This window comes from Dipteris shenzhenensis, chromosome 5 (genome assembly GCF_047967505.1).
Source record: "Dipteris shenzhenensis isolate YYH24624 ecotype China chromosome 5, Dip_SZ_1.0, whole genome shotgun sequence".
Lineage (NCBI taxonomy): Eukaryota > Viridiplantae > Streptophyta > Polypodiopsida > Gleicheniales > Dipteridaceae > Dipteris > Dipteris shenzhenensis.
The window spans coordinates 35,407,508-35,427,699 of NC_141600.1; the positions used below are offsets into that span (position 1 = coordinate 35,407,508).

At 43.0% G+C, this 20,192-nt stretch overlaps 1 protein-coding gene across 2 annotated transcripts in view; it reads left to right on the forward strand.

The window, feature by feature from the left end:
- The window catches only part of PAS1 (FKBP-type peptidyl-prolyl cis-trans isomerase family protein), a 209,890-nt gene extending 196,741 nt beyond the window's left edge, over nt 1-13,149 (forward strand). For both annotated transcript variants that reach the window (XM_087374838.1, XM_087374839.1), the window contains exon 21: nt 12,510-13,149. In XM_087374838.1, the coding sequence (XP_087230964.1) occupies nt 12,510-12,743 (234 nt within the window). In that variant the 3' untranslated portion in view covers nt 12,744-13,149. The remainder of the gene's footprint in view (nt 1-12,509) is intronic.
- The last annotated feature ends 7,043 nt before the right edge of the window (nt 13,150-20,192 follow it).

The following is a 20,192-nucleotide window of genomic DNA, read 5'->3' on the forward strand; positions in this document are numbered from 1 at the left end:
CCACCAGCAGAAGGAGCAGCAGCAGGGCTACCTTTGGGCCTACAGTCAGGAGGAGAAAGAAGTATCTTGTGCTGCAGACTTAGCTTGTAGGAAGCTGCCCACCTAGACTGGTTTCCAGACAGCAAGTTGGAGAAGATCATTCTAGACGGAAAGTCTACTCACGCTCGAGGTGGAGCACGCGGACTCTAGTCTAGAGATAGCCAGCAGATAGGAGAAGGACTTTTGTGGTAAGATCAGAGGACCACACCATTGGTGGGACTCTGGATCTGTCTCTTTTGTATTGTGTCCATAGTTGTGGACGGAAATATATTATTTGGTGGTTTCTCTATCTGGTTTGGTTCATTGTCTGTTGATGAGTCTGCACACCTATTGAATGCATATAAGTAAAGAAGTTTGTGATTCCACACCCACACCGCACACTGTGTGAGCTCCTGGGCATTATTTCCACTGCGTGTACCCTCTGTTGGGTATTTTCTAACACACTTTGTGTCTCAGACTCGTGTGGCGTGTCTTGATGTCCTCCTATCTGTTTGTGTATGCAAACCGACCCACCATTGTGCGCTGCCACTGTGGAACTCGTGCTATACCCATGTCCAATCGACTGCCTCATTGTCGAGTCCTTTTCTCTATCTTCCTTGTGGTCATCTCCCCACTATATAACCAGAGTCTCCAAGACCCCATCGCAAGGAGAAGAGGATCGGGGTCAAGATACCACTGTGAGTGCGTGCCCCACTCCATGAAACGTGCAATCCTGACAGGCTGAAAGGCAATTTCCAAAAGAATATCATCAGAAGATCTGGTAAGTCTGCCTCCCGATTGAACATCAAAGACTAGGGTATCCTCATGTGCATCCTGCGGGGCAATAACCTATAAAGGAATGCCAATCCCTGACATGTTAGGCTCAGAATAGTCCAGTCTATTGTAATGTCTTATGTTCAGTTCTTCTTGCCTTTACTACATTGGTCCTTTAGAGATATCTCAGCTTTTATGTCTCAAGCGATGGAGCTGTTATGGAAGACAAAAACTGCTGTGAAAGCATTGAGACTGCTGAAGATGGAAATGGTGTGCTCCCCTAAGATGCATGGAGGACTTAATGTTCTAAATATCAGATATCATGTACTTGCAAGGAAGACGACTATGCTCAATACCTTTTTCCGTCAAAAACAGCCATGCACTTGTATGATAGCATCCATGTGTGTCAACATGAGGACAAATGCTTATGGCCATTGGACTACTGATCATTGGGAGGTTGTCATTGGGAGATTTGTAGGGAAGATTCCTAGATGCCCTTTCTCTACTGCTCTGATACTGGACTGGAAACAAGTGCTTTCTAAAGTCAAATGGACTCCTGATAATCATTCGGGGACAAACTCAATGCGGAAAGAAAGTATTCATTGGAGTGCCATCTTTGACACTCCACTTGCTTTACAGGAACCGGTTAGGGCATATAATCTCATGAAATTGGGAATCAGATACATCAATGACGTGGTAGATGATCATGGCCATATTTTATCTTTTCCTCAGGCCTCTGCCACTTATGCATTGGGAATGCACCACAGGTTGATATGGAAGAAAATTGCTGATCTCTTGCATCCTTTCCTTCCTATTCCCCCTGTGGCTGACACAGACAGGCTTATGGATTGGAAATTGTACCCCACTGCTACATGCTCTCGTCCTATTCCTCTGTCCGTTTTGACCTCCATCAAAGTCTACAAGCTTCTTCAGCCTGCCCCTTGGATTCATCAATATGCTAATACTCTGTGGCATATCAGGCGGCCTCTTTCATGGTGCAGACACTGTTTGTGGGAATCACACTTGCTAAACGTCACATTGCTTCACCCACTTGCCTACGGTGTCACGCTCCTTCAGAGACTGTCCTTCATCTACTTTGGCATTGTCAGTCTACTCGGAACCTCCTGGGGAAAATTTCAGATCATCTTCGCCTCCTTTTCCCGAGTCACATATTTGGGAAACTTTTTTGGTTATTTGGCAGATTTAGGACGTCTTTATCTCAATACTCACTCTTTTTCTCATGGGTGAGATATTGGGCTCTTTGGACAATTTGGGAAGAACATAATTTGGCATATTTGGGCCGTCAGTTTCAAAAGTCATATGAATCCTTTAGAGCCTCATTGCGGCAATCTTTATATGATGCCTGCCATGAGGGTGATATACATGCATCTTGCATTGAGCTTTTCTTTTTATGCTTCTGATCTGTGGAATACTCTCCATCTTGGAGACTTTCCCTCTTGTAAAGTTATGACATTATAAATACACAGCACTGGTTTTTACTTTAAAAAAAAGTGTGTGTGTGTCTCTCTCTCTCTGTCTCTCTCTCTCTCTCTCTCTCTCTCTCTCCCCTTGGGAGCTGCCATGCGCCCTCCCTAAAGTAGATGTACCAGAGGGTTTCTTGCTGTCCCATAGACCTTTTGGTCTCCAATGGACATTAATAGACTTTCTTTCTTTCTTTCTAGGTAAAATGCTGCAGGACATGACTCGTGTTCTAGGTGAAAAAACCAGTAATTTGACCTCTGAAATTGAGACATTGGAAGCCCACGTTGCTGCCCTTCAATATGAGAATGACAAACTGAGGCAAGTGCACATTGGGAGGAAGGGGAGTTTCAGCCACCTTTAAACGAGGAGCTGAACACCATTAAAGAGCAAATGCAACAGCTCAAAAATGCAAAGGGAACTTTAGAGGAAGGGTGCAAGATCAATGATGTGCTGAAATCAGAGAACAGTACAAGGGAAACATGCTGAAGTTGTACAACAAATCACGAAGGGGAAAACAAATATGCTTGCATGGAAAGATGTACTAAAGAAAGACACAACACCAAAGAAAAGGGAGCTCTTTTCTGAAACACTTGAAGAAGAAAAACGACGGGGCAGCAAGACTTTGAATGTGCGAGTCAGAGGTCTAATAGTAGATGATAGCCCTTGTCAGATGCCAAAATTTTTTTTGACAAGATGGGAGTAAACCTCACTTGTGAATCAGCCTGGAGAGTGGGTAAAGCAGATGCACCGATGAGGCCTTTGGTTGTAAAGTTACGAACAGCCACAGATAGATCCACCCTCATGAGTATACGGGCAGCATGGAAGGGGACTATGATCTTTCCAGATGAAGACCTCACACTCCTACAGCAGGAGCATAGAAGGGAAGGAATGGTGCGGGTGATGGCTGCAAGACAAGAGGGGAAATGGGCAGTTTATAGAGATGGCAAGGTGATCATTCGAGAGAGGGCAAGAAAAAAAGTATGAGATGCAGAAGAAGGGGACACCACATGACGGTGTCTGAATGATGGAGTCAGTACATCACAGATCCCGCAGCCTAGCACACATATGCTTGCTCTGTATATGATGTCCCAGGTCAGGCACCACTTGATATGTCCTCTCTGCCTAGACCCACCACATGTCATTTGTTTACTTCGCAAAATGCGCGAGTGCCCTTCTCCAGCTCCATGGCCGGCAATCACCAAATCATGAGGGGCTACACACTGAGCATTTTGCGCATGGGCAAGAGATCTTGACCCCGATCGACGCCATGGCTTCCCACCTACCTGGAGCACCACCACCGTAGTACCAATACACAAGGCAGGTAATCCCATGGACACTGGGAACTACCGCAGTCTTATGACTGGCCACACTTTGGCTAAGATATATGGGTCGGTTCTAGAGAGGGAGGTCAACATCCACACATAGGGTCATGGACAGCGGGCACTTGGGCAGGCGGGTTTTTGGAGACATCACTCCACCTTGGATCAAATTTTCACCCTGAGGGCTATTATTGAGGAGATGAAGTCGAGGCATCAAAAAGTCTACACTTGCTTCATAGACTTCGGTAAGGCATTTGATACTGTCCCACGCTCTCGCCTGATCAGGAGGTTACAAGAGCTACAGCTCCCAGAGATCATGATTTGGGAGGTCATGAGTCTGTATGAGTCTGTCAGAGGGAGGGTACGCGCCCCAGGAGGCCTATCAGACTAGGTTGAGAGCACTATCGAAGTAAAATAAGGCCGCTCCCTATCATTGACTCTTTTTGGGCTCTATATCGACGAGATCACTTCTTTTGTCGATCGACTAGGTGGAGAGGGTTTGCTCCTGGCTGACCTGGTGGTGCAGATATTGATGTACGCCAATGGCGTAGTCCTCATATCTTCCTCAACAGAGGGATTGTAGAAACATCTAGAGGCTCTGGAGATGTTCTACAGAGAGAGAGACTTGAGAGTTTACCTTGGGAAGACCAAGATTATGATCTTCAATACCTCGCAAGCAGTGTCCCGTCACCATAGTTTCACATACTGTGGCGAGCCTATGGAGATAGTGCAGTCTCACACATATTTGGGGATAATGTTCACAGGACTAGGTTTCACGATGATCCATGCGGGTACAACACGACTCACACGAGGACGGGGTGCTGTGGCCCAAGTAGAGAGGCGATGCTTCCAGGCACACTTCTAGGACCTCCCGACGAAGGGTTGGCTTGTTGACACGTTGGTGAGACCGACTGCCATGTATGCAGCACCTTTCCAGGGGATTGATATTTCAGCGAGCAACTGAGTGGAAGAGATTTGAGAGGCTACAGGTGACCATGGGATCCATGATGATTCAGAGTAAACCCTCAGTCCCCCATCAGATTATACAGGCAGAGTTCGCCGTGACCCCTCTCCAAGTTGATGCCATCTTTCAGACAGTTCACAGAGTCTGGGCCTTACTCCAGTGGAGACTATTGAGGTTAGCATTAGAGTCCTCCAGGTGACTAGCAGAGAGCGGTGTTCATACGGCATGGTACACACAGATATCCACGTGAAAGCGCTCCGGCCTCATGTGAGTCGTGCCCTGGCAGCGTGGGTCATCGAGAAAATGGGTCCTGCAAAGACCGTGCTCAAATATGTATAGGACTGTACTATCTCCACTGGCTCCCCTCTGTATGTGAAGTTCTGTCGAAGAAGCACTGGAGGTGAGGTATTAAAGATCATGACCTTGGTCTTGCCAAGGTTGACAGTCAGGTCCCTCTCTCTGCAGAACACCTCAAGGGTGTCCAAATGCTTCTGTAATCCCTCGGCCGATGAAGATAGAAGAACTATGTCGTCGGCATATAGTAATATCTGAATCAGGAGGTCAGCCAATGGTGAGCCCTCTCCGCCGAGTTGGTCTAGGAAGGATGTGATCTCATCGATGTAGAGTCCAGAGAGAGAGAGAGAGAGAGAGAGAGAGATGTATTAACGTCTCTAGGAGGCCTCGCGGGTCTGTGAGATAAGGTACAAAATATATGTAACCCATACAAGCCACTGTGGGTTGAAGCAAAGGGCTCACTAAGGCCCTTGCTGAGTGCTAAGTGCTAAAAATGCAAAAAGCTAGTACAAAATAGTAGGAAAAGAGCAATCAAGTACTGCTCAGAACCAGAGCTCCAAGTACATGTGCAAGCTCTATATAACCCGGCTCCCTGATAGCCCTCTGATGTGATGCAAAGAGCTCACATATCTGTGTCTGCCGGGCTGTCTTCCACGGTGGCGGGAGACGGGCTCTCGTGGATCTCTGTATCAGATGGACTACATCGAGAGTAATGCCTCATCTCTGGCGGTCCCCTCTGAGGAGGGCTGAGATAGGCTCAATTGTGCATGCTCTCGTCGCCCCACGTGCCGTGAGAGAGAGAGAGAGAGAGAGAGAGAGAGAGAGAGAGATGGAGATGTATTAACGTCTGCAAGAGGCCTCGCGGGCCAATGAGACAAAGTGCAAAACCAAAAGTTAACTCATACAAGCCACTGAGGGCTGAAGGAAAGGGTTCACTAAGACCCTTGCTAAAAGCTAAAAGTTAGAGTGCTAAACGAGTGGACCAAATACTAGACTAGCAAAATAACCAAAGAGTGTCAGGTGCTCGGGGCTAGCACTCCTAGTACATGCTCAAGTTCCACATATCCAGATATCTTGGTGGTTCTCTGATGAGATGTGAGAAGTCATATCTATGTCTGTCGAGCTGTCTCGCGACGTGGGGGAGGGCGTGATCTCCTCGATTTCTGGATCCGATGGGCTACGTCAAGGGTGATGCCTCCTCTCTGGCGGTCACCTCTGAGAAGGGGCTGAGATAGACTGGACCTCAATCATGCATGCTCTGGTCTCTCTCCGTGTCGCACATGGAGCGTGTGTCCCTTTTCTGGTAGCATCGTGGTGGACACTCTTGCTAATCCATGATGCTCTCATCTCATCAAGCTCCTCTCCCTCAGCCACACCGGCAGCTGACTCAGATGCATAGAAGTCTGTAACAAAAGTTTGTGATCTGTCAATGGTGACCTGTGGCCTCAATCCATGTTGCTCTCTGGTCTGTCGCATCAATGTGTCTCTCGGTCAACAGATCTCAATCAGGTAGACCCCAACACAACCTGATCGTGAAAATGTGTCAGCCATGTGAGTGGACCAAAGCCATGCCTCTCTTGAAAGAGGCAATGATATCGTCCTCGGATCTCATAGTAGATTGGGCAGACATATAGAAACTGCTCCTCCGCCTCGATCTTGTATATTGTGCAAGTCCTCTGCTCTCTGGCTATGCCTGCAGCTCTCCTTGCCTTAATCCACAACTGATGTGATGAGACTCGTAACTGACCAATGGTGATCCTCAGTGCATGTGAGACTCTTCTGTCCTCGAGATACTGAGGTCTGATGACAAGACTCTGCACTAAGATCCTCAAGAAGTGGTCATGGTAGAACTGGATCTTGGTGGAGAGCTCCTCTCCCCCCCAAGCCCTAGATGTATGGAGCTGGAGGAGGTCCAGCCGTATGATACGGTTGATCTCATCTTGTGGGATCATCTCGAGTGGTGCGTCCAGACTGTACTGAAAGGGGGGAAGTCTATCCATCTCAATGCCATGCTTACCATTTGGCCCGACTAGAGAGACAGTGCTTCGAGGCACACTTCCAGGATCCTCTGACGAAGAGTTGGCTCTTCGACACTCTAGTACGGCCAACCGCCATGTATGCAGCGCCCTTCTAGGTGAGTGACATTCCAGCAGTAGATTGGAGGAAGTTTGAGAGGCTACAGGTTTCAATGGGATCCAAGATGATACGGAGTAAACCCTGAGTTCCACATGAGATCATACAGGTAGAGTTTGCCATGACGCCACTATATGTCGATGCTATCTTCCAGATAGTGACTTTCATTCACAGGGTATGGTCTCTGCCTCACTAGAGACTACCGAGGGTAGCTTTGGAATCATCCGACGCCTAGCGGGTGAGGGAGCAACCACTTGGTATGCACGCACAGACACATGGCTGACTAGCCATGGCATTGAGATGGACAGACTACCCCCATTTCAGTATAGCATGGATGCCCCTCCTGAGCGACTTCTGCACGATGAGATTAACCGTATCATACAGTTAGACCTCCTCTAGCTCACCACATCCCAGACTTGGTTGAGGGACCAGCCGCTCCCCACCAAGATGCAGTTCTATTGTGATCACTTCCTCAGAGTCTCTGATGACGGTTTCATTATCCGACCTCCTTATCTAGAGGACAGAGGAGTCTCACATGCACTCTGGATTGCCATTGGCCAGATGTGAGTTTCCTCCCATCAGCTTAGGATTGAGGCGGGCCGAACTGCTTGTCTACCCAGAGAACAGAGGATCTGCACACTATGCAGCATGGATACCGTTGAGAGTGAGGAGCACTTTCTATGTAGCTACCGGGTTTACTATGAGATACGAGGGCGATGTCACTGCCTTTATTATTTAGGAGGGGACCGGCTTCGGCTCTCTCGGTTGATACACTTCCAGGGCCAGCTTTGTGTAGGGTTATACTTAATGGAGATGCGTCGACACCGAGAGGCACTACTGAGACAGGCCAGAGCACTACCAGCACTGGACAGACTATAGGATATAGAGCTGGACACAGCTCGGAGATAGGTTACAGACTTCTATGCCTTAGAGATGGCTCTTGGACACAGTGGAGTTGAGGATGAGGAGATTGTCGACATGAGAGCAGCCTGGATCAGCAGTCGGTCACACCAGACTCTTCGGACTACTAGAGCGCACACCACCAGAGCGCACACCATTGAGGTTCGTCCCATCACAGCACTACTTGTAGGGGACTGCCAGAGCCAGAGACGAGGGATCACCATCGACGTAGGCCGACTGGTACTGAGATCGAGGTGACCGTGGCCACCACCCAGACGCAAGACAGCTCGACAGTTACAGATACACATCTTCATGGCCTAGTGGAGAGACCTGACCTGACTTGATCTGGACACTTCTGACTCTTGATTCAGATTCTGATTTTGTCTCTATTCTATTCTATTTAGACACTAGATTAGTACTTGGCAGGGGCTTTAGCTCACCCCTTGCCATAGCCCATAGGTGCTTGTGTGAGATCTTTTTTGATGTTGTATCACTCTGTCCCATAGACCCGCGAGGTCTTCCGAGGACGTTAATATATCTTTCTTTCTCTCTCTCTCTCTCTCTCTCTCTCTCTCTCTCTCTCTCTCTCTCTCTCCCCCCCCGTTCCTTGTGTTCCACGCCTATCAATTGCCATGTGTCACCTGGCACCGCCTAGCCTTACTGTGCCGCCATCGCGCCAGGTGTTTTTGCTGCTTTAACCCTTGCTCCCCTGTCTCGAAGTCGTCATCTATCTCTTTCTACCAGGCCATAGCCACACAGCAGCAATAATTATTACTATGGCAATTGCTCTTAGTGCTCACAACTTTCTCCTTCAAGGGCTTTCTTGGCAAGGCACCAAAAGTGCACAAAGAGGGGTTTATCCCTAAGACCAGGGACAATATATATCTCAAAATACAGCAGATAAGTCAAAGAAGAAAAGATGCAACTATTGTCGCAAGCCATAGGCATGAAATTTCAGAATGCAGGAAGCGCATTGCTTCAGAGAAGAAGAAAGCAGGATTGACAGTAAATGCCTCACATGCAATTGAATCCCATGAGCCAGCAGCTGCCTCACATGCACATGCTCTCCAGGATGATTGGGCATGGGCTGTCCATTGCTCTTTTGATCCCTCCAAAGTTGATGCATTCTTTTCTGCTAATGATGCTCAGTCTTGGTATTTTGATAGTGGTGCTTCCAAGCACATAACCTCTTGCAGACAATTGTTTCATTCCTAGGCTAATGCTCCTCGAGGGGGGACTGTCACATGTGCTAATAATGCTTCCTATGTTGTAAAAGGAATCGGAGATGTGCAGCTCACATCCATTTCAAGCCATCTTGTCACTTTGACAAATGTTCTTTTTGTGCCTGAAATTGAAGTCAACTTGATTTCAATTTCAACAATTGCCACTTCAGGTTTCAGAATGATTTTTGATGGATATAGATGCCTAGTATATGATCTTCGTGATGACAATGCCATAGTTCTCACTGGCACTTTGCAAAAGGGGCTTCATCACCTTGATTATCACTCAGCTGCACTTTCTATTGAAGCATTTGCTATTTCAGATTCACAGCTTGCTGAAACTCATCTTTGGCATGAGAGAATGGGTCATCTAAATTAAAGAGCTCTTGCCAAGTTACATTCACAGGGCATGGCAAATGATGTACCTCAAACTCACACAGTTTCCAAACATGTGTGTGAGGGTTGTCTTTTAGGTAAGATGCATCGGTTTCCTTTTCAAAAAGATTGTCCAAAATTCTCACAAAGAAATTGCAGCTAGTGCACAATGATGTCTATGGCCCAATGAGGACAAATGCCATTGGAGGGTACAAATATTTCATGACTCTAATTGATGATTTCACAAGATATTGCTGGGTATATGCTTTAAAAGCCAAATCTGAAGTGTTCTCATGCTTTCAGAGGTGGCTGAATATGGTTGAGAATGAATCAGGATGCAAGCTTGTCACCCTGAACACAGATAGGGGGGGAGAGTATATGTCAAAGGAGTTTGATGCATTTTTTGCTTCATGGGGCATTGTTCACTCATGCACTACTCCCTACACTCCTCAACATAATCATGTTCGTGAAAGAAAGAACAGGTCCACTATGGAGATGGCTAGATGCATGCCTAAGGCCAAGTCCTTGCCCAATAAATTTTGGCTTGATGCAGTGATGTGTGCCAACTATGTGCTAAATAGATCACCTACAAGGGCATTGAGGACTGTTACATCTTATGAAGCATGGAAAGGCAGGAAGCCTTCACTTTCACACATGAGAGTTTTTGGGTCTCTTGCATATGTCCATGTACCATCTCAGTTGAGACATAAGCTTGATGATAAGGCAATCAAATGCATATTTATTGGTTACAGCCACGAGAGCAGAGGGTATCGGTTGTACCAACCAAATACTGGGAAGATTATTGTCAGTAGAGATGTCATCTTTGCTGAACATTCAGCTTCTCCTCTTGTGGATTGCAAGGCAAAGCCAGAGATTGATGTGTTTGATGCTTTTGACAGCTTGGTACCTCTTTTCCCATCAGGGGGGGATTTTGACCAGAACCTGAGCCACTTTCAGGCCCTTCCACAAGCAATGATCAGCCCCCTTTACATGCTGATTTGCAACCTCCTCTTCCAGCACAAATTGAACATGCTGATTTGCAACCTCCTCTTCCAGCACAAACTGATCCTACTATTGATGATGCAGTGATTGAAGAAAGGGCTGTCAATAGACCACAAAAATCAGTTCCAAAATGGCTTCTTGATACCTTAAGGGACAGCAAACAAGATCAGCCTCTTGTTGCCCGTACAAGATCAGCCAACTATCAGATGCATGGTCACTTTCTTGAGGCAGTACTTCTTGCCACAGCATGCAATGAAGAGCCCTTATGCCACAAAGATGCTTTTGATAGCAAGCAGTGGATGGATGCTATGCAAGCTGAGCTCAAGTCTATCAAGAAAAATGACACATGGGAATTGGTAGATCTTCCTCTTGGCAAGAATGCCATTGGCACACGGTGGGTCTACAAATTGAAAAGGAAATCTGATCGGTCAAAGCCCGCCTTGTTGCAAAAGGATATGCTAAAAACAAGGCATCGATTTTGAGGAGACCTTTGCTCCCACTTCCAGGATTACCACCATTAGATGTGTCATTGCCATCGTAGTCCACAGGCATTGGAAGGTGCATCAGCTTGACATCAAAACTGCCTTTCTTCATGGGGATTTGCAGGAAGAGGTATATGTGTCACAACCTCCTGGCTTTGAGGTTGTTGGATCTCAAAACAAGGTATGCTGGCTGCGTAAATCCCTTTATGGATTGAAGCAGGCACCCAAGGCATGGTATGCCAAAATTCATGCACACTTACTGTCCCTTGGTTTTCAGAACAGTTCTACAGAGCCTACTCTTTATGCCCGTGGGAGTGGTTCTGATTTTTTGGTGCTGATTTTATGTGGATGACAAGCTGACTACTGGCCCCGATACTCGGCATATTTCAGATTTTAAGGCTGATTTGCAGCAGTCATTTGAAATGTCAGATTTGGGACAGCTGCACTATTACTCAGGCATTCAGTTTGCTCATGTTGAGGGGGGTATTATGATGACTCAGTCCAAGTACATTAGACAGCTCCCTAAACATTTCCTGTTTGAGGATTGCAAGCCAATCTCTACTCCAGTAGAACCTGGCTACAAATTCTCTGCTTCTGATGGGAGTCTACCATGTGATGTCACCATCTACCAGCAGGCTGTTGGATGTCTCATTTACTGTGCCACACCTGTCCTGATTTACAGTATGCTGTCTCCCAGCTCAGCCAGTTCATGCACATGCCTAGTTCACAGCATTGGCAGGCAATGAAGAGGGTCTTGAGATATCTCAAAGGTACTCAGGATTTAGCTCTCTTCTATGGTGATCAGGGTTCACTCGTCATGCATGCTTACACGGACAGTGACTGGGCAGGTTGTTCTGACACTAGAGTGTCCCACACTGGTAACTGTTTTTTACACGGACAGTTTGAAGCTTTTCGTCAGGCTTTACACTTGGTTCCTTTGTTACATGATCTACCCTGCCTTGTACATTCATAGGTGGCTGTATCCCTTGGGATGAACATGTGCCACCATGACCAGAAAATACCACGTATTCTACAACGTTTCCAGGATACTTCAGGTCATACCATGGAGGGGAGTTTGTAGGCCATCTTCTCCCAGTCATATTGATGCACTATGGGCCCTGGTATGTGCCTTGTAGGCATAGTTATAGGCACTTCAGTGTTCTAGTGCCTTCTATGCCACATAGGACACTTAGTCCTATGTGACACCTAGGACGCTTATTCCTAGGGTCTCTTTCATGTACTTTGTACTTGCTTTCTTTTCATTACCCTAGTGAGACAGCTTTCAGCTTTGCTTGCAGTGTCCTTGTACTTTGCTTCTCTTGGTACTTTGACCCTACAAGACAAATATATATTTGTATATGTATTATGTGTATGGAAGTCTTATGAAGGTGGAGTTTATTGTTTTTTTCTTCTTCAAATCCTGGAGAGTTGTCTCAAGTACCGACTTTGATGTGCATTGGTTGTATTGAATAACAGGCATTGTATGCTGATCCTGCTTGATGTTGTGTTACACTCTTTATCATGATTAACAACAATCTATTTGCAGGAAACCGAGGCAAGGGATCGCAAACAGTTTAAAGGTCTTTTTGACAAAAAGCCAGGGGAGTTGTCTCAGCTAGAAGAGCTGGAAGCTAAACATGACACTGTGGAACCTGGGAATACTGAAGAATCTTCAGGGATAAACCCAAACACAGAAGAACTAGACCAAACCACTAGTCTATGGATGAAGTGGAAAAGTTTGATCCGCAGCTTTTCCTCTAGGAGATGTGCCATCCTATAGAACTCTTAATCTGTAGAGTCCTGGACATCGAGTATAGAATTGAGTGGTCTTTTTCAGATTACTGCAACGAGAAATAAAGCTTACTGTCATGAGTCACTTTTGAAAAGCTAAACCATGTCATTGGCATGCTGCAAGTTTCAGAGATTAACATATTGGTTAATTTATGCAAATCAGAGAAGAGGTATTGCACAATTTTTCCCCTAATCAAGTAGGAATATGTATACAAGCTTGTGCTGTATTCTAGATACAAAATGATGGCTATCACAAATATCTACATTTATCACAGATAGGATTTAGAGCAAGAGACTAAATGCACTGATCTTGTACATTATGATTCTAGTTTATTTAATTTCTCTAAATTTCAAACCAAAAGTGAAGAAGTTTTTTGAAAATGAAAATATAGCACGTATAAGTTGATAATCCTAGCATGCAAGGTCACTATTTGTAATTTTGAACTCAATAGTGTATATGTTGAAATATATGACCAAGAGCTTTGCTGAGATCAAATTTGAATGGCGAGCTAGTCATGGTCAACTACTGAAGTTTAAGATTATTGAATCCTTATGAGGGATGTCTTGAGTTAAGGCCAGTCTCGACTATAAATCACCCATTTTATAAAGTGAAGGCTCACAAAGCATAAGTCTCAATGTGGTATATTATGTTTATGGCAAGATAGCTATTTACATGTGGGTGCACTATGCAGACCAAAATGTTATTGAAGAAACTATTGTGTGTGAATAAAAATTCACTTCAAAGGGCACAACCCATAGCTCGTGGCTAATGAAATTAAAGTTGGCGAAGGCTAGTATGAATTGAAAAGCAGCTCAAGACTTGAAAATGTGGATACATAAAGGTCGAGCATGCTGGCTTGTAAGTTTTTCATTATGATTATGCTGTGAATTACAAGTAGTGTAAAATTTGACTTAATTGATTGGAAAACAAGGATGACTTCCTACTGAAAATAATGGCTACAAATCAATGCTTCTTGCATGACATTATTAGATCTGATGAGATCAAAAGGTAAAGTGATTCATGCATCAATCATGAGTTGGCAAATTTTTCAACTTTAGGTGTTCTAACAGTAAAAAAGCAAGCACTCATTTCATATGTTGGATGACACCATAGCATTTTTCCTTACAAGAGCAGCGATTTGCTCTCAGAGGATGTAACCAGTTGATCTTCATATATATGGGATATATATGTGAGTGATCTCAATATGAAATCTTACAAGTTATTATAGCATACCATGTTATTGGTTGGCTTTATTTGCAACAAAATCATATACTTGTTCCCATGCAATTTCTATTAGACAATGCAATGCATTTGTAATCACGCCATTACACAAAATAATCTCAACCTTTGATCAACAATAAGGTAAAGAACACATTATGATCCACATATAAAAATAATTTTGAAAAATAGGAGTACCTTACTCTAGAGAAGGCTAGGAGCAATAAGATAGGGTTTTGGGAAATAATAAATGTGAGGTACAAAGAGTATCATTGGTGGCAACCTCCTAGCTATCTTAAGATGAAATGAAAACGTAAATCTCTACCTCATTTGATGGAATTGTACCTTTCAAGATGTACGCTTGAGTACTTTATAAGTATTCTACTTGAACAAAATGATACTTTGTTTCAATGCATTGAACATTTGTCTTCTTCCTCAAGAGACAACATGGGTTTTTGAATGTTTCTATTGTTTGCTAAGTTCACAAAGGAGCACAAAGGAGGTATAGATTCAGCACAAAAAAATGTGTAAAATGAGAACAAAAATATAAAATTCCATGTATTGAAGCAACTTAATTTAGTGAAAGGTAAAATCTAACATGATTTTCAAATCAAATTAAAAGAATAAGTCTTTCTTAACAGGCTAGAGTTGAAAGAAATGTAAGCTTAAGACTCCAAGAGTTGGCCATAAATGGGGAGCCACCCTAATAAAGTGAACCTTGAACTAATGTTATATTTCTTAGATGTTGAGTGAAATAAGACACACATCTTAGCCCAATCAAGATGTTCAAAAAATATAACTAGGCATAAATGTGATAACTCAAGTTCAAGGCATGTAAAAAATTACCTGGGATAAGAGAGTACTAAACTATTGTTAGCTTTTTTTTTATGTATACCATGTTGAGGGGCCCACCAAACACCACCAGTTTTGCAATTTGGTGCAAAGAGGGTATGCATGTTGTAAAGGCTTTTGACTCAGTAATTATCAAAGCTTTTGCTTTGGTCTAGTTTGTAGGTAGTGCAATCGAATTAAACAGGATATAATAATAATATAGACTTTCTAATCATGGAGAGTTATTTCATTCAGTGATAGTAGCCCATGTTTTATCCACCCATTTGTTTTGGCTCACAATGGACCTATGCTTGTGCATAAGTTCATCTTTTCCAAGCACAGGTCAATATTTTTAACCTATGCTAAGAGGTATCTATCTCGATATTTGACATGCGGGATTGAGGCATGGAAGCGGGATGACCTTAGGGAAGTGCCCGCGGGAGAAAATTCTGAGAAAGAAAATGGCAAGTGGCAAAAGCCGTGAGCCAATTTTTTTCTCAAAAATTTCAACTGCGGTACATTTCGCAAGCATTGAGGGCCCGTGGCAGGTCCATTTGAATCGATTTTAACTTGTAATAATGGAGTCAGCATTCCAGCTTGAAAGCAACATCCCTGGCTTCTCAACTTGAAAGCGACGCACAGCTCAAACGATGCAATCTTCCGTAGTGGAAGTACCTGAGATTGTACGGTGGATATTATATTATATCCAATTACAGACCTTGATGGCCGCATTGGCAGAACATCCAGGGCTGTGCGGAGAGCAGCCTCCCCTACAGGTCACACACATAATTTTGAATCGATGGCGGTGCAGGGCTGAGCATTCAAGTGGCACATCGAGTATTTCTTGAACTCGTGTATCATTTCCAACACCCAAGTGCTTCAGCTTGGTGAGCACCTTAAAAAAGGTGTGAGGGAGTTCCAAACAAGTGAACTTTGGTTTGTCCTCTAGTCCTATGCAATTTTCTGCTTGGCTCTGTTCCATGCCCGAGGATGTCCTGTGAATTGGATGAAGTGGGGATGTATTGTGTGGCAACTTTGTTGACATGGATGGGCGAGGCGAGTGTCTCTTGCTCAACTCACTTGGTGGTGCTCGGTTGACTTCCTTTAGAGCATGTTCATGCGTGAGAGGTGGTTTGCAAACCAAGAATTTCAATTTGGGTTCACGCATGCCAGTTTTGGAGGGAAAACCTGGTTGTTGCTTGAGCCCCTGCTCTTGAGTAAAGGCCAACCAAAAACACAGTTGTTGCTGACAGAGACAGCTTGGTTGCAAACTTGAGCTCCTGCGTGAACAGGCTCTTGGATTGATTGTTGGTAGCATGTCCCAGTAGCTCATCTAGCCATGCACACCGTCCCTGCTATGTATTTTCATCCATTTTTTAGAATCAGAGGCCAAAAAGTTTTCTCCTATGAGTTGGGAGGTGATGAAAGTTCTTGGGTTGACACTTCTTTCCTGTCCGAGAGAATGATAGTGGTTGGGAACCTATAAGCTTGGAATGCGGCTCAAGAAGCCACCTCTTTCTGACCTGCCCCTGCTGTCGTTGATTTCATTGAGCTTGTCGATACCTGCCCCGCATCTTTCTCGCTGGTGACAATTGCTTGGATATGTTGCTCGAAATTGTGATCCAATGCTCTACTGTGCACGTTCAAAAATCAAGATGCGAATTCCAGTAGCAAAGGCGCATTGGAGTCACAAGGAGTGGTGCATTTTCAAGCCCGTGTACACTAAGCCCTAGTATTGTCACCAGATCTTAAATCTGGGCGAGTGTCTTTGCTTGTTCTCCCCCGGTGATTGATATTGCACAAGCTTGTCCCTTAGCGCGTCACAATCAATTTGATGACGATCTCGGCTTGGCCGAGTCGTTTGGCCTCTTCCTTCTCCAGGTGTCGTATACCTCATTTTGTTGTTCTCCTCCTCTGCGGCCCTCCTGCGGGTGGTCTTCTGTTCTTGTTGTGTTTGTAATGCATTGTGGGCTGCCCATAGTGCTTCATGATGCTCCTGGAGCACGGCTGCCCATAGTGCTTCGTGATCCCAAGACTACTCAAGACAATAGGAAACTATAATTATTGTAGTATACAGCTTGAATATATAAAGAAAGAAAGAGACACTTCAAATGCAATAGAGTTGGTAGTCAATAGCAAAGCAAATTTTGAAAACTAGCAACATCAATAAAGACAGCCAACAGATTGAGTGAATGATCAAAGTCAAATTAGTTCAATATGCAAAAGTAAAAACTCCAACTCAAAAAAAAAATTTGTCGGTTTGATTATTACGGTGCCAATATTCACATGACTGATGAGAAAGAATGGTTCTCTAAGATGCATCTAGATAGAAATGCAAACGATAAGGTATGAAATAAAATATTGAAAGCATTTGAACCATTCATCGTAATGAATTAATTTCAAATATCTTTGGAGATGCTTTCTATGTTCTAACAATGGCATAGAATCTCCTAGTAATTTGTTCAAATGGCTCAAGGAGATGTGGAAGTAGTCTTCAACAAGTTTGGTTGCATCGTTAAAGATTTTCCCAACACCATCACTGATAAAGGATCCAGAACTCAAACTACCTTCAATAATTAGCTCTTAGTACAATCCTTCTCAAAATCAAGATTCTTATCTTAATACACTATGGCATAAAAGTTTGGTTTTTTGAATTTTGGTTTCTTTGAAAAGAAGAAGTAAGGTGCAAGGGCTTGTGTAAGTGTACTTTCAATATAAAAATGGATGTTAATCATATTGCATATGTAGGTAAGCCATATTTTATATCCCACGCCATGATCTAGGAGTACTAAACATACTTCAAATGATCCATTCATGCATTTGGGGTTATGAATAAACATTTTCTTGGAATAGAGATTTGTATTCCATCATATTCACCATAATTACTTCATAAAACATGGATTTATTTCTTGAAGCAAAAAACTTGATGCACTTGATGCATTTAAGAAGTCCTAGGCACTTATAGAGAAAGAAAATGGCAATTGTATCACAATCATTTGATATGACAATGGAGATGAATATAACTCAAATTAATCTAATGCATTTTCAAGTATAAGGGCAAGTTAGTTGTTGTGAAATGTTATTCAAAGAATATAGCATAGATTATGAGTAGAATTTTGCACCAGTTTCAAAGAGGATGATAGTCGAGTCTATTGTTGTTGTTGTTGCATCTCAGTTTGAATGGACTATCCATCAAACCAAAATGAAAAGTTAGATATTAAATGGTTATGTAGATGAAAATTATATGGAATAGCAAAAGCGTACAACCAAAAGAGTATGTTGTCAACAAAGGCCAAAAGCGTTAAGTTTGTAGATTGCTAAATCCATGATGGAAACCAACAATGAGGGCAAGGATATTATGTCATTTTCTAAACATGGATTGTCAACCATCATATTATATTACTTCACTTTACATCAAATAGATAGCACAAGGCATTGCCCTTGTTGGGGCTCTATGTGGTCAAAGGTTGACATGGTAGACTCATGTTTATGTCAAGTAGACTCATTTTATGTGGGAAGACCTTATCAACATCAGAGGTTGACATGGTAGACTCATTTTTATGTGGGATGACCTCATCATCAGAGGTAAACATGGCAGAGTCGTTTTCATGTGGGATGACCTCATCATCAAAGATTGACATGGTAGCCTCACTTTTTATGTCAAGTAGTAACTAACTTTGTCCTTGTTATACTCTATGCAGATGAAGATCATCACAAGTTTACATGGTAGATTCATTTTTATGTCAAATAGTAAAACTCAATTTGTCCTTGTGTGCTATGGAGATTACAATCATCACAAATTCTCATGGTAGACTTGTTTTTTAAGCCAAGCAACAATTCACATCTAAATTTGGTGTGAAACTCATGGTAGACTCATTCTTACGTCAAGAAGTAACTCACTTTTCCACCATCAGATGTTCACATCGTAGACCCATTTTTATCATCAAGTAGTAACTCACTTTGTCCTTGTTTTGCTCTATGTAGATGACAATCATCAAAAGTTCACATGGTAGACTCCTTTTTAAATCAAGCAACAAGTCACATCTGAATTTGGTATGAAACACATGGTAGATCATCGGTAGGCCTCCCAATTTGTATTGGCATAAAAATATGGAGAAATGAATGTGGAATCATGTGAACACAATTTGACTTATGTTTCTTTCATAACAGAGCTATGTAAGTCACACAAACTCAGACTTAATTTTATCAAAGAGTGTTGTGTTGCCCTTCATATGATTTGCTCCACTAGGACTACACTTGCACTTCTGAGCTCTTAGAAACCATACTATGGCTCACTTACTTTGGAAGACTTCTCCTAAAGGAAATCTTCTACGCTTCTTTTTTAACACTCATGTAATTCACAAATAGAATCTCATAACAAGTTATTGTGTTGCCTTCATAATAAGTAGTTTCTCATGATTGTCTCCATCAGGACTACAACTACACTTATGAGCTTTGAGAAACCATACTATGGGTCAACTCTCCTAGATCCAACCATATTGCTCTTAAGTGGCTTCATGAAGCTCGTGATCGAGTCTTTGATCTCAAAGCTTCTATTGTGAAGAAATAATTCACCATGAGTTGGATTGAGCTAGAGCTAGTGGTCAACTGTAAACTCGATTGTGAGTTTGAGACTACAGCTCAATTGGCTAGGTGGCAAATCTGGACATGCTATGGAAGGGTGCCTAAAACGTAACATCCTTTCTTTGTAGCAAGATTTATTTTTTCAAAATACTCACTTGGGATGAATTCTCTTTTTTTTTAGAACAAGGAGATGAATTTCAAATTTCTAATAAAGTAGGAAGCTTCAAGACATAGGGATGAAATTTCTACATGTAGTGAATTTGTGATTTGAGTACTAAAGACTTGAGTATGAATCCTCTTATGATTTACAATATTTTTATTCAAGTGCTTCATTGGGACTGCTAGAATGACCTTCATAGAAATAATATCTCATCCTTGAAAGACAAAATTGACCTCATGAAAGATCTATGATGATGATGCAAGTTTATGGATCCCCAATGAATGGAAAATTTGGTGATTCTGTTAAGAAAATAAACTTTTCTTTATTTTATTGAAGATAAATTCAAACCCCAACATGTTTGAAGAAGAAAATAAATTCTACAAACTTGGCTAAATCACACAAAGAGGCTTGTATTTTTTAATGCATACAATAAGACTGCTTGAATGAGGATGAGCCACCACTAAAGACCAACACAACTATCTAGATGATGGCTGTGATAGGTGAGTCTACAAATTTCTCCATTAAAAATCTTTCATCTCAATGTTGTAGTTGTAAGTTATAATTGCAAACTTAGTTTTTTTTAACCTCAAGATTTGATCAACATGAATGAAATAGGTTAAGCTTTCCACATCCTCTTTTAGCCT